This window comes from Aythya ferina (assembly GCF_964211825.1).
Source record: "Aythya ferina genome assembly, chromosome: 5".
NCBI classification, from domain to species: Eukaryota; Metazoa; Chordata; class Aves; order Anseriformes; family Anatidae; genus Aythya; species Aythya ferina.
Genome location: NC_140301.1, coordinates 21726116 through 21745144, shown reverse-complemented (window position 1 = coordinate 21745144; position 19029 = coordinate 21726116). Strand labels below are relative to the sequence as shown.

Here is a 19029-nt window from a genome sequence, read left to right as displayed (position 1 = left end):
ACAACATTAATTTGAGAAAACTCTACTGGTAGTAGCTTAACAAATATGGTAAAAAGAATCTCAGAACTCTTACGATAATTATAAAAACATTCCCTAAAAGTTTACATCTGAAATATATTAACGATGTATATTCTATGCTGTTAACTGTATATAAACACAAAGAGGGGAGCAAAGACATTAAATATCAATATTTGTGTTTTATGCCATGTCTCTTCAACACTCCATTACAGTGCATCACTGCCACTTCTTTACAACAAATTCATATTAAGAAGTCATCTTATGTCATAACACATCCCCCCAGTGAAAAAAAAAAGAATAAAATTAAATAAGAAGAAAATAAACAAGTCATCTTACTTAACTTGGATTTCCCAAATTACTTAACACATTCACAAGATGCTCCCTCCTCCTCCCACAGAAGTTTTTGCTACTAAAAGCTCTGTTACCATCATCTCTTAATATTCAGGGTGGGGGCAAAGGGCAGCTATTATAGATTACATTAAACTGTATAAAGAATTTTAAATAAAATTGCACTTACATCATAACTATAGTCTGCATCATTTGTTACTGTCAAGTCTGCAAGGTCTCCAAGGCCCAGTACACTTAACAAAACATCATCAGAACCCATAATAAATGACTTGCCTCCTCCAGATGGAAATGTTATTGGCTCAGCTACAAAGAACAAAACAGTTTCTTTAAGTCGCAATGTAATAATTGAATCTTCGATGAAAAACTGCATTATTCATAACTTACAGGCAAAGCAGAGTTTAAAACTGAACTTGTATGCACTACATACTACATACCAAGTAAAAAGGAGCATGACAACACGCACACATGTGCAAACACACAATAAAAACAATTCATAATCATTTCTGACATTTGATTTCAACTTACTTTACACAGACAAATTTCTGTATGTAAAAAGGTCACAAGAATGAAGTGGCTTGACTGACATCACTTTGCAAGATGAAAATTATGTCCCAGATCTCCAAATTATACTTCATTCACTATACCACGTTGTCTGCTTTCTACTCATCTGCAAATGAGTCTGTGTTTTATACTAGTCAGACATCTCTACTTGCATGACTAATACTTGTATCTCAGAAGTTAAAAGCCTCCTTCAATATCTCTTATTTTAGCTTCCAGATAAAAAAAGAAAAAGGAAACATTTGTTATTCATGAACTCCATCTTTCTTAACAGGATTTTGGATGCTAGATGTTTAAAATACGCTCAACTGGTATTTACCTTCGTTAACTCTGCCTCCCCCAAATTAATTATTAACATTTCTGTTAATTACCATTTAAAATTGAATAAATACTAGTTATTTATAACCATTCCTTCTGAACTCACATCTGAATAATAAAATTTTAAACATTCACCCATGTTCTTTACAATCTTCAACAATCCTGTATTACAACTTCTAGAATACTAACAAATACCAACTTACTGGTGAGGAACATTACTAAAGGCTTAAACACTGTTATACTTCAGCGTATTATTAAAAGTTGCTTTTAGTTATCAATATTCCTTGTTGCGCAAAAATTGGGACATTTGAAAGATAAAACACTTAAGACCAACTTCAGCAAAGTATGAACTTCAGTTGTTTTTTTTTCCAAACATCTAAAAAAAAAACAAAAACTAAATCTTATTTGACACCCTCAAAAATTAATACTCCCTGACTTTTAGATTTCACTGATTTGGAATACTGAGTTATAGTCTCACTATAATGACACTCCTCAGTTTGAATCCTCTCAGAAAAACCTTGAAGCTCACAGAAAAAGCTTCGAGCTGAAAAACATCCATAACTTTTTTTTATTATTATAGAAAGTTCCAAACAAGAGGACTAATAATCAACATATTCCTTTTTTGAACATACATCTTTATTATACTACACTGCCACTATGTGAATGGTAACCACAGCAACTGAAGGAAAGTGACTAAATTACAGGTGCCTGATATCATTGCTAGGGCAATCAGAGGTGTGCAAACAGGAGCCAGCACAGTCAGATCAGTAGATAAACTTCAGTATAGACAAAAACAGCACTTCAAGAGTAAAACAGACTCTAATACTTGGAAACTACTACACTATTAAAAACACAACCTTATTAGCACAGACAACACAAAGTGTACAATTGCATAAAAAGAGCAAACAGTATTCTGACTGTGCACAATTGTCTCTTTTCAAAAGATTCACAACCCACGCAAAGGTCTTGACTCAGATTACATTAAATTCACATCCCAAATAGCTTACAATGCCCCTCTATAAGCTTTTAATTTTTGTTAGTATTTTACTAGAAAGCTCCATTTGACAGTCTGTTCCAAACCACACACATTTTAAAAGAAATCATATTCCTACAAAATTCCAAATTATTTTCCATGGTTCCACCTAGTGTTTTATTATGGATTTTTTTTTTGTCCTTATTGTTCACTTATCCATACTTCCTAGATGAGATCAGAATTTTTAAACGGTGTTTTACTAAAAGTGTCTGAGCTGACAGGGAGATATAATATTTTTAAATGAAGCAAGAAATAAAATAACATAACAAACATTGCTTGAGTTAATTTAAACTATGAAATCCTCAAATGAATAATATTCGTCCTCCATTACTTAAGACACTAAGATATTCCTGGTTCTTCTCTGACAGAAAAAAGAAGTGTGAGGGGAAAAAAGGGATCCCAATACTTTATCTGGAATTTCCAAAACTGGCTCCCTTCCATCTTGACAAGGTCCCAGCCTCATAAATACAACTACACATTTACAAGTCAAATCTCCAAAGTCTGTACAGTAACAGAAACAAAGCTGCTGATCAGTGGGAAAAGGAAACAGGACACTCACTTGACACCTGAGGAAAATTTCCATCCCTGTTGTGATGCTGTGAGTCTTATTTGATCTTCACAACAAGTCCACATCATTTAAACTAATTCCCAAACCTGTCATACTAATACTTTGTCAGATTAATGCTGTCTGTGCTTAGCAGATCGACTTGCATGAAAAGACGCTTTATACTAAAAGTGAAGCACTATCATAGAAAATAATACTACAATAAGAGTCTATGAATAAATCAAACTTCTTTTGCATTAGAGGTGAACATCCCTTTATTTAAAACTTCAAAATTAATGGTATCCGAAATTCAGAAGTGTTTTTTTTTTCAATGTTGAATCTGCCAACACTTATAATATATAGTTAATCTTAACTATATTAAAAAATATTTGTGGAAGTGAGTTAAGACAGTCAAAAAAGGTTAAAAATATTTCAAGCTGTGTGTTTTTTTTTGTCTGTTTGTTTTTAAGTATACAGCAGAGAAGTAATACAATAGAAGATGCGTGAAGTTATAGCTATTAAAAATAAAGATTCACGCCTGGGCATACCAAAAATGATACATCAATAAATATATGCAAATGACAAAGTTAAATTATGTATCAAATGCTTTTTATTAAAAATCAGAACATTTTTCTTAGTACCATAATACGTATGTTTAACTGAGTTTGCAACCAATAAATACCAAATAAAAACGATAGTTTTGCATAAAAAGAAACTTGTACTACATGAAAAGACACAATGATTCAGTATTTGTTTCTCCTTCTAATCCTGAAGGTACCGACATCATATATAATTAAGTCAAATTCAACTAGTAGTATTTGTACAGAAGTGAACTGCTTTAATCAAGTATCTCTGTACACATTATGTTGTTGTCTACTACAAGACCTGGACATCTGATCTTGTTTTCCAGAAAGTTAACACCTACTACAGTGAAAGTTGCAGTAAGTACCAAGCAATAAGCCGTTACTACTGTTTTTCTCTCTTTTTTTTTTTTTTTTTGACAGAAAACAACCCCACAATCTATGGATGATCAAGAAGAAAAAGAATCCATGAAAATAATAATTTGCTATACAACATATTGGATGAAGTAACATGCTGCAGTTCATTCTGTTTTTCTGAAGATCTTGCAATATGGCAAAATGAAAACCCAAATTTCTTACAGCTGAAAATACAAAATTTAATTATAGCAAAAGAATTTTCTCATCATATTTAATCAGGCACTTGAGTAAAAAAAATAAATTAATTAATTAACTTTTAGAAAAGTAGAATATCTTCCTAGCAAATTAGTTCTAATAGAATCACGCTTTCTTCCCTGGCCCCCTAACCCTCACCAGGAAAAGAAGAAACAAGTGAGTTTAAACACTTCCATCTATACATGAAAATACAGTTACCAACCACTCAATAATTAACAGAACTGGAACACTTTGAGTGTAGCATAAACCTTAAGAACATAAGAACCATAAGAAACCATAAGGACATCACAGCTTGGTAATTTTCATTAGGCTACTGTGCCCCAGAAGACACATGATTGATGCGTAAAGCTGTCTGAAAAAAACCTTAACTTTTAAAACATAGCAGAATAAAAAAACTGAGGAATACCAGCACCTTATGATCATGAACTACTTAGTCCTTGTTAAAAAAAAAGACAGACCTAGAAAGACCAAACAGTAAAATTTCCACTCTACTACTCCACTTTGAAAGGTATGCAGAAACCACACATAACAGATACAATAACTAAGATACTTCTGCTACTGCTCTTAAATAGATGAGAGTTACACAGCTTGCCCTTAATGCGTTCCTCTGCACAATGTGTATGGCCTACAGACTGAGGGACCTGTAACTGCAGGGTCAACCTTCACAGAGCCAGAAGACTACTTAAAATGCCTAGTCCAAAGCATCACATTAAAGCACATAGTACCGAGAAGCCTGGTATCTCTCCACTATCTATCATACCACCTTTATAATGATACTGCAAGATACATGCACATATGTATTAGCAAGGTAAAATTTCACCAGTAGTAGGGTGTTTTTTTTTTGTTTTTTTTTTTTTTTTTTTTTTTTATTTCCTCCACCAACTGCATTCTACAGGTGAGTTTGATACTGGTGCATGTTTAAACTGTAAATGTAAACAAAGCAAAACAGGCAATAAAAAGAAAGCTGAAAGACAAACACTTAATAGTTTGAAAGAACATCCGAAAATCTCCCTGAAAATTTTCAATTTTTATGCTTGTCTGGGGACAGGAATTTGAGGTGGAGCGGGTGGGATGACAGCAGGGATTATGGAAGAACAGAAGAACCAATAAACAGCATCAGTAAAATGCAAATTGTTTTGACTTGTAGGATAAATGATACCACACCAGGATTTATGAGTCAAAGATAATCCTAAAAGAGAGAAATTTCCATTTGGTGGACTATTTTGATTTTTTTTTTTTCAGTAGAAGACAGGTAATTTACACCACATTATTCTCATCTTGAAGTTACTACAATGAAATCTACTGCTTTAGAACTAAAACCTTAAAACTGAAACTGGCAAAAAGCTGAATAACAAGATCTTGGGCTATTTAGGTTATCATTTGCCACTGACTTCCATTGCTTATGGTAATCCCAACATGGGAACTAATATTTTGTAAAGAAATGCCTAAGTATACAAAGATGCTACGTAAAATAGGACAAGATAATTTAAAAATAGTAAACAAACATTAACCTTGAAGAAAAAGAGACAAGTTAGTCTCAAAGCTTAAATAACCACTTTTAAATTTCACTTTAAAATGCAAACTGTGTATCAAGTTTTAATACTCACCTTTTCCCCCAACCAATCAATAACACCCTATTTGTACAAGGTTTTGCTAACATTGGGTCTGCAAACAGGGATTTAATAGGCTCAGAACACACGTCTGTACATAAAGTTGTTTGAAAATACTTATAAAAAAGGTCAGTTACAATAAGCCACTGGGATTCAAGCTGTAGTCTCGTAAAACCATTTGGGAAGAACTGCAAATAATAATGATGTGGCAATCTGCAACTCCGTTAAGCTTTATAGAGGGGACATATGTTACAGTGTGTGCTTTCTAGAAGAAATCCCCTGGAATATAATAAGTAGCTGAATTTTTTGTACCTTCCTCTGCTCTTGCACCTTCATGATCAGTCATTCTAGAAGAGGGTGACCTAGATTGATTAATGATTCCTGAAGGGATGTGGGGTATCTCATCATCGCCAAGATCTGCTATCATGTCGTGAAGTTTTGTCCTGTTGACTCCTGTAAATTAACGTCAGCAGCAAAAATTCATTTGATTGCTACCGCTTGACTTGACAGAAGTCTAAAAATCTATTAAACTAAGTAAACAAGAACAACTACTAATGGGACCTCATTCAAATAAACACAATGCTTTTTTTTTTCCTCCTTTGTATATTAATAAAATTGATCTTTTTGAAATCAAGAGGAATAAATGCGTTAATCTAAAACTGCATGCAAACAGTTCGAATTCACCAAATCAAAGAATAACCGCTTTGTGTTCTGCAGATCTATTTTATCATTTCCTGTAGGAGAGAAAAAACCTCAATCTTACATCCCTCGTGAGAAGCCAAACATCAAAAGAACATAATTACTAAACAAAATACATGAATTAAACATTTGCTTATAGTATTACAGAACTTTAACTGTACTAAACAATTTAACATTGAAACACAGTGCAAATAAAAAATAAGCTCACAAATGAGGGAAAAAATACAGATAAATCATAATGGGGGTGCAACAAACAATTAACTTTCCCTGCTTTTGAATGGTGTTCAAGTTATATAAAATGTTTATTAAATACAAGGCTAAGCATGCTTCCACCACTGTATGAAACTGCAGATGCATATCAAATCTACTATATAAGCATGCTACAAGAAATAAAATATAATGAATTATGTACATTAAATTCATGATGTAGGTACTAGCTAGCAACAGTATGTTATAATTAAAAAAGCTTTTTAATTAAGTTCATTTCTGCTTTCAACTTAGAGCTTTCTTGTTAAAAAGAAGTGTATCACTGAAATTTCACATAATGGTTGAAGACTCTTTTTAAAGAAAACAAATCTGCAATGATATAAGACAACCTTATAAGACAACCATATTTTAATTAATAAGGAAGTCCTTACAGGTGTTGCTGGCAGTTATATTGCAAAACATTTTAAACAAAAATAAAGACAGCATACCTACACTGACCCCTCAAAAAAACTGCTATCAAGCATATTTTTCTTCTAAGCTCACTATAATGTAAATATTGACTACATTTAAAAGGGTATATTAATACTTGAATAACTTTCTAATATATCAATTTTTGGTCACGTAAGCTTTAGGAAGCAATTTATTACACTCTGAGTTGATGAGCCTCTTAAAAAACATAAACCAAACAGAGCCTCCATTTTATAAAGTAGCAAAAGGTAACCACTACAACAAAAGATCACTTATCCAAAGCAGAACTGTATGTTGAAACACTCAAACTCTAAAACACTCCTTGAAATAGTACTTGATCATTTCAGTTGTTTAGATATCTCTTGGACAAAAATGCTTAAAATTTGTGTCATCAAAAATAAGCATCCATCAATAACTGAATACTTTGTAGATAATGCACAGAAGGATCACAGTGAAAAATACTTCTGCAAGTGGAATCACGGCAAAAACATTCCATGCATAGGCCAAGAAGGATGTTACATAACTATTCATATTAATAGTTATAAAACACACTCATTTTGCCAAACCAACTAGAACTCATACTTTTTTGTACTTTTGTTGTTTTTCTTACTTTGTTTCATGGAACATATAGTATTTCCATTAAGTCTATGAAAGCTGCTACCCAGAAGTTGTTTGAGAACAAAGATGGCTTCCAAAAGTTTCCCTTATGCAACAGAACATATTTCTTGAATGGGGAAGTTTCATTTCGCTCCCATATATTAGTGAGTCTAGAAACCTACCATCTCAGGTAATGAAATATTGGAAGTTTTCTTTCCTGGTTATAACGTTTATGTAGAATTATTTCAAATAAATCCAGAATTAAAGCAATATTATTCCCTTAAGAACAAGAGATGAATAAAGCAAGGATTAATACAAAGAGACCTGCTTGAGGAGATGGTGAAAGCTAATAAAATTTCTTGCAAAAATAATTACTAGCAGGAACACGCAACATTCCTCTAAATGCATGAACAGAAAAGATTTCATTGCAGTTAGATATGAAAGCACAAGAAGCAGCTATCAGGAGGGTGGGGGGCACCAAGTATATGTCACAGTCATTGGTCTTACCGTATCACAGACATTGATGTCCTGAAAATAACATCTTTCATGATACAACTGAAATGACCTTCCATTTTTTGCTGGCGCACAGCTACACTGCATTTTAAATCTTGATTGTGTTACTGTCCTTTTGTGTACTTCAGCTTACAGAGTTTGATGATCTATTCTATCATATCATCTAATCACTTCTTGTAGACATCAGCAGACTAAGAAGAACTGTATTTGCCCTGAAGAGCACTGATCTAAAAAGATTGCTCTGACCAAGGAGGTGAAGGAAGTCCCTCCTCACTAGTATGAAGAATATCTCCTATGCATCAACACTTTTTTCCAATAGCCACTAAACTGACGTGGTTAAGATCTCATTTCAAACGTGTACAAGTTAATTGCAGTCAGCAGGTGAGATGTTTATAAAGGACATACTTAAATCTCTCAGCGTTCTTAAAGGTCTCAACTGTACAGACTGCAGAGCTTGCTTTTGTGTCTTTTCTATTCCAGTTGCTTGTCGGACAGCAAGCTTACAACTTGGTGATCATCAGCTGATACACTTGATATTATAGAGCAATCACTAAGTTGCATGATAAAAAGTTATAACTGGTGCCCTGAACTGTCTACGTGGATATACTCTTGGCTCTCCAGAAGAAAACACACTTGTCTTTATGTTGATAAACCCAAACTATTCAGGGAAAAATGCCAAAAAATAACTTAGGAGATTTTATTCACATCCAAACTGAAGGCACCTTTATAAGTGCTCTCATCCAGAACATAAGGGCATGAGAAGATAGCCTCAAAGCGTGCTCAGAGAGAACTAACTAGCAGTAGTCCTGTTCACTCTGCTAACCACTATCTTGAGCCAGCCAGTCATTTAGTATGTCATTACTTAGGGGATTGTCAACCTTGACTTAGGTGTTCTTCAGCAAGTTAAGTCACTTCTTGTCCTCAGGCATTCACTTCAGAACGGCCCTCAATCCATCACACAGTGAAGAGAGAAAGGAGCAGCTGCCATTCAAAACTGCTACTCTGTATTTCATGCTAAAAAACTTCAATGCTCATGACTGGGAGACCACCACTGAAGACTACAGATTTCTGCTTTCTATTAAGTGTGCCTGCATACGGTTGTTGAAGTGTTCTAGATGTTACAAAGATCTTTAAGGATTAGTATGTGCTGACTCCCCATAAGCACCTATGTTCCATGCACTAAATGGCTATGTTCTAGTCTTCAGGATGAAAGACAACAATCAGTAAACAAACCTGCTACGAACAAATGCAGAACACCTAGAATCTCCTTCAGAGATCAAAAAAGGCAATCAAATATTCAGCACAAAAAAGCTGTGGTCTGACATGTCAAACAGATTAGTTCCAAGATGTTACAGTCTGAAGCTAACAGTGATCCTTCTGCATCAACCTGTGATGCAGTCAAGATGATTAAATCCAAATCATTCCATCAATACAGAACAATTAGGCTGAGGCACAAGAAGAGAGAACTGTCAAGGACCAGGAAAAGAAACAAATAAAACCAGTAAAAGGACCTCCATTTGAAGTGATCTAAACATACCATTAAAGATTGGAAAACTATTTTTCTAACTGCTAAGAGCACACTAGTCTTATCTAATTGTATCAAATTGGACATGCACCATTTCCACAATCACGTTGGGAATATTTGAGAAATGATATCTAAAAAGGAGTTAACACCTGATTTGCCTGCAAAAAAATATTTTATCCAACTTGGGCAAAAAAAGTTTAATACCTTAAATTCAGCATAATAGTGTAAAAAGTAAGACTGTAAGAAAATGCTTTTAAAGAAATCAAACCTAATTATAATAGATGAATAAGGAGTTAAGTCTAGAATATACTGTGTGTCTTTAAAAAAATTCCACAGCCTCAATAGCTAGATTTTGTTATTTTACTGATTATATTACAAAGGTAATGTAACTAAAGCTTTTTTTTTTTTTTTAATTCCTTTCATACGAAAGTAGTAATTCCATGTAATACTTTGACTACTCTGACAGATAACAAAAACAAAAAAAGAAAAAGAGCAGGAATGAAGTTATGAAGACGTGTGTGTCAGCAGTAGATGACCTAAATCATGGTGTTCCACCCAGAAGAAAGCATACGAATGCAAACTACAGAAGTATCAAAATAGATCAATCAGCTTCTGTTCCCTTATCAACCTCCACAAATAGAATGAAAGTTATCGTATACCTGGGCCAGGGCCACATAGATCCTGTCATGAATTAAGCAGTCTAAATGTATATTATGGGATAGTTACCAGATGCTGGTCCAGTAAAATCCATTAGAATGTCTGCCCTCAAAACACTGCAAGGCAACATGTCCCACCCTAAACACCTGCTTTTATTGTGTATGGAAGTTATTCTGTTCTATTACCTCAGTGATTTAAAGGTCAATTTTAAATTAGAAATTACTATAAGAATCCCACAAACCAACCTGTAAGACTACTAATATAAGATCACAGATTCCCAAAATAAAATTAAAATAAAAAACTATAAAAAAAAATAAATAAACTAAACCACAACCAAAACATTAAACAGTGATTTGTATCACCTCACAGCACTGTGACGCATAGTTGTCTCCTAATTATTTCCCTTATGCAAACATATCCAAGTTTCAAAATGACTTTAGATGAAGAAAATACTTAAGTTTTGACAGAGGAACACACATTGTCTAAAGACAATACAAGTCAAATAATAACCGATGACAACCATGTCATAATTCATGGTGCAAAATTTCGTGTGTTACTCTTTCTAGCAACTGCAGGAAAGCAGAATGAAAGAAACATGTTAACCTTTTCAGTTTTGCAATTGAACACTTCAAATGGAATAACTACTACTTAATCTAAGTGATTGTCTAACAACTTAATCAGCACTCTTGACCACTAAAACATCATTTTTTCTAGTGGGTGAGGATAATGCTCCTCTTCTAGAAGCTGTAAGAGTGCTACAAATTGGGAAAATAAAATGATTGTGAAAATTCTTAATTGCATAGCAGCCAAGAAAGTAACAAGTGCAGGAAAGAAACTTTTTATACAAGCCCAAATAATATCTACAAAACAAATAGGGAGACCTGGACATGGCTTTTTGTTCTATTTATACTCCTACAGCAACACTACTTGTCACTGTTTTAGAACTGCTCACCTTGCAGAAGCTAGAAAATGCTACCTGGTATGGTGGGTATGAAGAGGATAGAATCCAAAACATAGTTTTGAGAACTTTCACTATGAGATGATCCCAAAGAAACAAACATTTTAAGAGACATAAAAAAAATCCCCTAAATACTTTCCTGCCCATAAATCAAAGCATTTGCTGCTATTATGCAGCCACTGCATGACATAGTCTAAAATGTGGAATTTACATTCCAACAGTCTAACAGGATAAGTTCATGAATAAAAATTCAAATAAAAGGTACATTTTAATATTAATAGGGTTCTAACCTTACAAAATATTTCATGTGAACTCGATTGTTCACTTGAATGCTTATTTACATGTTAAATGAGTATTATCATCCAGATTACTAACATAAATTCTAAAAATCAAACCAAAGACTGAATAAAACTATCTTTATACTACAGCAAAAAAATATTTATGTGCACCCACCTGTATGCATGCATGAGAGTCATGCAAAACTGCTGAAAAACAACATGCACCAACTGAATTTTGTTAGAACTTAAAGTAATCTCAAATCTTAACAAATTAGAGAATTCTTTATGAAGTGTTATATTTTAATTACCACCTGATTTAGTTAGTACATATTCATGTAATTTTTATTTTTTTTTCTTCAAACACAGGCTTCATTTTTTCTTTTAACTAAATATAGCTAGAAACTATAATAATATACTTCCAAAATAAGAAACCTGCTAGCAAGGGAGCCTATCTACACTAATTTAATAACATTTTGCCCACTAATAACATTTTTGAGCTGATGGTAAAAGTTAAAAATGATTTTTAATATGTAGTTAATGTTGGAAGTCTAGTTTAACATAGTTCAAAAAGGACAGCCAGTCTGAAAACTCTTAAAGAGTAAAGAAGCATTAACTAAAACGTGTCAACTGCACAGAACAGTGAAGGACACCATAAAATAAAGATTATATAATAAACAAAGCTGCAAGAGAACTTAATCAAATTACAGGGTTTTTTTTTTTCTTCCATTCTCATCTTGCCTTAGATTGTGAAAGTAATTAGAAAACCATAAACAGCAATTATAGCTTGATTCAAGCTCATGATTAAAAAAAACCACCACAACACCCAAAATAGTAGTACATTATTTCATTTTAAGAAGTGGAGAAAGCTTAGATTTTCTTTCAGAAATCTTTCTGGAGTAGAAACACCCCCAAAATGTAAATTGTTCACTATTTCTGTTCTCCCATTACAAAGCAGTTCTCTTTTACCTACTTAAGTTTCTGTGTTCTCAAGACATTTGTCCCATCTAGTAAATGGCTGGAGATACAGGTTTCAACATTCACATTGAGCAGTTAGAAAGTTAAAGTTGGTTGCCCCCGTTACAGAAAACAATGTTTAATGGAAATAAATAAACGAAACAGAACTCATGAGGAAAAAAAAAAAAGTCTTCTATATAGATAAGCAAAAAAGCGTTGCATTACAAGATTCAGAATCTGCACTTACTCTTTACCCCTTTCTTCCCCTTTCGTTCCTTCTTGTACTGTTCCTTCAGTTTACTTATTAGTCCCTGGTCTACATCCCAAACCTCAGCAGTTGGGGACAGGTCATCTTTGTCTACATGCAGCATATTATTAAAAGAAAAAAAACAGCAATTGGCAATGCAAGCTGTTGGCGATTTACTATAATAGCTGTATAAGAGCATCAATAAAAGTTCGTAATAAATCTTTAAAGGTGCAGTCTCAGTTTAAAGTTTACAAAACACTAAATCTTGTTTCAGTTTTCCAAGGCACTGCTTAATATCAGTTATATTTTTGAAAATTGTATGTTAACTTGTTACTAAGGAGCAAACAAATTAAGCTTCATAAGTAACTTCATGTTACATACTTCAAAATACACAAAAATTAGTTGGTGCTCAGAAACAATTACTGCATCTCTACAAAGACAGTGTTAAGAAATTATTCAGCCAGTATTGAATAAGCAAATGAAAGTAATCATGCTGTATTACTCATGAAAATGCAAGCTGAGTAAGTCAGTGCCAATTTATGAAGACCACCATGCATCCTCTCGCACTCATTCTACATGCACAAGAAACCTTGATCCTACATATAACAAGGGGAACAAGCCTATAAATACAGCACTTCACATGAAGATGGATAAAATTAATTCACAAATGTGAATAAATTGCATTTAAATAAAATAAATTTAAATAAATTGCATATAAAATGCATTATAATTACTAGAAAATACCACATTCCACAGTTATTTTAGAATATTTGTCTTTTTCCATTTGACAAAATAGTTGATATTCATTTATTAATTTACATTACTTATTACCCACAAAAAGTCAAGTCTCCACCTTTCTAAAATATCTCAAACATTTCTGGAAACACTAAATGAGGAAAAGCATAAAGGTGTTTCTAAGATAGATGTAATATTTGCAGAAGGACTTTATCTAAAGAACAACCATGCATCAACCCAATTTGCCTTACACACTAGCCAAGCTTACACTCACAAAAGATATTAGACAAAATAATAAAACTAGGTTCCTCAGTTCCCAACTTCCAGTTATGCCTACAATATCAATGTCTCCATAAAACTGTAATTTTTGATATTATAGCTATTTGAATCATAGAAGTATGCAAGAGAAGCTGTATACAGGAAAGAAAAAAACAAGCATTAGGAAGCAAAACAAACTAACTGACCTTGGTTTTATAAAGTACAAATGTTTCAAGACAAAACATGACAAATAATGGGAAAATATTCTAGGATACTGATGCATCTACCAAAAGACCATCATTCAGATAGGGCAGATCAATGACAAAGAAATAGCCTTGATCAAAGAGGTAGAATACAGGACTGGCAAGAGGTGAGAAGGCAACAAGCTGAATACAACGTGGAAGTCTCTAGAACTGTGCACAAAGAACTGTGGAGAAGGAAATGGAATAATTACCTCTTATACCAAACCACAGCTACAACTACCAAACTGCAAACAGAAAGACCTCAATCTTTATGAGTACAGGGTCAAAATACTGACAGAAAAATACTGCTTATTCAGGAAATATAAGAAGTACAGAAACATGCCAGAGGATGTCCCTAAAAAAGAGGAAGGAAATCAGAAAAGCATGCAAACAAAAACAAACAAAAACACATGGGAAAAACAAAGAAAATTCAGTGGAAGAGGGAAAAAAAATCTACAGCAACATTAACAGAAGGAAAACAATTAGGCAGGTTGAAACACTGCAGAGAAGGATTTGAGAATTAAATTGAACCAGAAGCAAAACATATGTAACAAAGATGTAATGCTGTCACAAAATGCACAACATTCTGCTATGTTTTAAAAAGTGCGATGTATTAAACCAGGAATACAAATAATTCAGTGATGGTGCTGACAAAATTGAAGCAATATCCCTAGTCTGCACTACACTGAAAGTTTAGAAAATGTCTGAAGATCAAGAAAAAAAAAGTGAGTAATCAAAAAATTTAAAGGAACTGGGCTCATTCAGAGAGCAGGAAAAACTAATGTCTGCAGGCATTAATACTTCAAAACAATGTCATTGGCTACTGAAATGTAGGTCAGAAATAGAAAACTAGTTAAAATACTACCTCAGATTAATCAGCAAAGCTCTGAAATTAATTTCAAAGAAGATTCTAAGGAAAATATTAAAGTATTTCTCTCAGTAATGCCTGCATATTTCAGAACAAAGTAACATAACTAGACTCTTCCATAAATCTCCTCTAGTACTGAACTTCCTCAAATTGCCTGTGGTGGTTTTAATTCATACTAAATTGACACGAGGACTGTGCAGAAGATCCAGGATGACTACTAGTCAATACCATTTAATGGAGAAAAAATTGAAGAGGAAAAAGAAATCCTATTTTAAAAAAATGACCCAGGAGACTCTGAATTCCAGTCACTCTGCCACCCAGAATTCTGGGCACAGGCGGTAATTCTCCGAGTCATGCTCCACCAGGGAACAGAATTTCTGTGTTGCATAGAGAAAAAAAAAAAAAATCAGTGAACAAGGTAAACAAAAATCACAAGTAGGATAAAAAGACTACATGATACATAACATTTGTAATACCTGACATACTATGCAACAACACATAACATCTCTTTTATTCGTGTTTGCTCAAGGGAACAGAACTTACATATGCAGCTTTTTCTTGATACTGTTTCACCACAAAGCATTTCTAAATTTTTAATCTGGAAACATACATTCATTTTTGAATGTGCTGTATACATTAATATTTTAATATCACTTGAATTTTCTCATCTTTCAGTATTTTGAAGATGAACTGCTCCTAATAACATGTCACATTTCGTAAGATTTTACATCACAATACCTGAAAAAAACTTAAGACTCCAAGTATATTAAATGAGGTATTCATAAAAGAGAGTGTGCTCATAAGAAGCTGTATTATACGAAGAAAAAAACAACTTCCACACTCGGTGTCTGGCTGCTTTTCAGAAGTCTCTAATAGCACAAATATCAAATTTGTGATGAAAAATTTTAGCATACTTGGAGTTATTTGCAAGTAGTACTTGGATAATTAAGCTTTGAAAGTAACAATAAAGCAAGACTGGGCAATAGGTCTAGAGTCTAAACATCAGAAGTTTGATTTGCGTGTATTAAATGAATGCATAAAGAAAACATTGGTTCTTTACATTTTTATCAGAGAGCCCAAATCCTCACAAGAGTAAGAAATGATAGGGCGATGCCACTGACAGGGAAGAGTGAAACAGGAAGAAAAAAGCTGAGAATAGAAGTGAGCAACTATTCACATTCCGAAAGAGAAGAATGAATCATAACTGAAATACTAAAATTGGTGGTTGGTACAATTGTTTAGAAAGGAATGACAAGTATTTATTTCAATGAAGTTCTAATAAATGAATAAATAAATCTATGGATTAGCCTTGAGATTTCAAATAATACCAGTTTCATAGAGTTCAAAATAATTGGACAGGCTGTAATAGGGATAGGTTCAGGCAACCTATCATTTTTAGAAGGCATTTAAGTGCGACAGCACTTGAAGTGTTTTGATAGATAATAAAAACATAGTCTTTAAGTGTTTCAAATTTGCACAGTGATCTTTAAAGAAGCGACAGAATCCCAAGACCTGATAGACTGTATCATTAAGCAGCTGTTAAAGGAAATAACAGCTGTATTAAAATCACTGATATGCAGTTACAAGCAAGTCTTCTGATTCACTTAAATAGTGAGTTAGTACAAACTATAAAACTTATGGATTTTTTTAATGGGGCAAAATGTAGAATGTGTCCTTTTTAAGATGGAAGTAGGTTTATGTGCATTTCCTCCTTCCTTGCCTCAGACTTGAGGGGTTTGATAGCAACAGAATTATTGTGGTTAAACTAGTCAGAAAAAAGCTGTCACAAGTGCCCACGAACTCCTGAAATGCTCTGCCTTGCTTCCTGTGGGTTCACTTACACTATAACAAAAGACACTTCACAACTGCTCTCTGAAAAGCACTGTGGGTCAATTTGATTTTTAAATAGGTTTCTTTTATTTATTTAAAGTTTGGGACAGCAATTCAACTCCTTGAAAACAAGCTGGAAAATTTTTGTCTTGCAATGTCAGCATTTCAACTAAATTAGAACCCCAGCACTCTGGGTATCTGACTAAAAACGACAGAGATATAACAGGCTTGGAAAGCAGATACTTGGAACTGAAATGGACAAACTAGTATACTAAATTTCAGCAGTATGCTGTGACAAAATCAATAAATCTTTTCATGAATTAAGGCATCAAGTCATCTTTCCTTCTATATACAACAGCGGTGAGACTAATTCTAGAACCAGAACTTCCTGCAACATTCAATATTTAAAGGGAAGTTGCAAATTCAATCAGAACCTTTGCTTCACGGCCTACTCAGGAATCTGCCCTCTTGGCTAAATAAAAAGATGACTAAAAAACTACTCAAAAAACATAGCCTTAAAAGGGGAACAACACCAGCCAACTACAACACTTCTAAATCTAGGTAGTTATTACCAAAACGAAAGGTTAGTTTACCTGGCTTCATCTTCTAGCTAGAAATTAGAGCTTAAAAAAAAATAAATTAAAGGTGACTAACACTGATACTAATTTCCAAGACAGAACACTTACTAATCCTTGGTACCTGCATAATCCAGATTAGATGTGTCAGTATTTTGATTTCTGTATGTGTTTATATTTCACAAGTACAACAAATTCACTGTCTCAATAGCATAAAATGGTCAAATAGGAGAATCTAGTGGCACTTCTTGGCTTTACAGTTAGAGACTTAGAGCATGAAATGACAAAATTGTTTATGACAGATCAGAAACTGTCAATTCCCCATTGCAGGACAAATGTGAATGACTGTTCTTTACTAATTCTTTTTCCAACCCAAGTTTTCTCCCTCTTTCAGTTTCTTCTTTTGAAACGTGTAGGCTCTAAGAGTTCTGAAGAGTTTCTTCTGAAAGTTACTTAACTAATTTTGCTTTGTTTCACACTGAATCTGCTTAATTTTATTATGCACTCTAAATTAAAGTAAGTAAATAAAAAGTTGGGCCAGTATAAAAGGTTGTGGTTGGTTTTTGTTTGTTTTTGATTCTACTAATGGAAGTTACATTAGCAGTAACATCTAAAAAAGATCTCAGTCAAAAAATCTAAATACACCCATCTCCATTTTTGCAAGCACACCGAAGAAATTCATTTAACTTGAGAACAGAAACTTTAAAGCTCCCTATCAGAAAGAAACAAAAACTATCCAGATTTGAAAGCCAACTTAACTCAGTTATAGAAAAAAATATATATTCAGTACCCTAGTCCTCCCTATTCAAACGAGAAAATATATGTATTTGGGGGGAAATTTTCTGAAAATTAAACCAAAATGTTAAACATAACTAGAACTGAATTTCTGGCAACTGCAATAGTAAATAGATACGAAAATTTCAGCATCCAATATACTATTATATAATCACCAGTATCTGACCATCACAATCACCCACACATCCACACCACCTTAGCATAGACTGCAACACTAATATGATGTCACGAACAAGTTTTCCTTTATTTTGTACATTCTTTTGCTGGCATCTTACCCCACTCTGTTCCATCTCCTGAACTTCGGGCTTCTCCAGCTCCCTCACCATCTTCAGCTGTTACTAAAAAATCAAATTCTTTCAAAGCTTCTTCAGTATCAGGGTCATCTGTAAGGTCTGCAGCTAAACCTTCATTACCAATCTGAAAACAGATTAAAAAAACTTTGTGTTTGAACCATGAACCTTTTTCATACTCAAATATTTAACTTAGAAATTATATAGATTACTCTCACTGAAGACTTATTGCATAGGAAAACACTTTCCAACATAAAATGCAGAAAAAGATACTTAAATCTAATCAGAAGTAGAGCTGCTTACAATAAAAAAACAAAAAACAAAACAAAACAACAACAACAAAAAAAAAAACAGCACAGCCTAGTGATCATTAGAAGGGAAAAGAGCACTGACACAAAGTTCAGCAACAAACAAGTACATCCATGACTTTGTTTTTGATTTAAAAGGTCTCAACCAGAAGCTGTTGTTGATTTTCTTGCAATATTAACAGATTTCTAGAGAAGCTTTATAACTCCCTGCTAAGGCATCATTGAAACATTTTCTTTCATTCTGCAGGTAAAGAAAATTTCCATGTGAGGCTGTGTTTCTCTAAGACTTGGGCAATATACCTTTGCATAAGGACACAATATTTACAAAGGTAAACAATCTTTCAGTTATTACTTTTTAATAAAAAACAAGCTTTGTCAAGAGTCAAAGTATAACTGCACTGTC

General features: G+C 33.4%; 1 protein-coding gene across 4 annotated transcripts in view; it reads right to left on the bottom strand.

Annotated features, from left to right (window-relative positions):
• Window positions 1-19029, bottom strand: part of STRN3 (striatin 3) — a 60339-nt gene that overhangs the window by 13362 nt on the left and 27948 nt on the right. The window contains exons 7-10 of one of the 4 annotated variants that reach the window (XM_084521227.1): window positions 18304-18445; window positions 12726-12836; window positions 5935-6075; window positions 536-669 (exon numbers count right to left, since the gene is read on the bottom strand). In XM_084521227.1, the coding sequence (XP_084377353.1) occupies window positions 536-669; window positions 5935-6075; window positions 12726-12836; window positions 18304-18445 (528 nt within the window). The remainder of the gene's footprint in view (window positions 1-535; window positions 670-5934; window positions 6076-12725; window positions 12837-18303; window positions 18446-19029) is intronic. The other 3 variants (XM_084521229.1, XM_084521228.1, XM_084521230.1) reach the window with 3 other exon arrangements.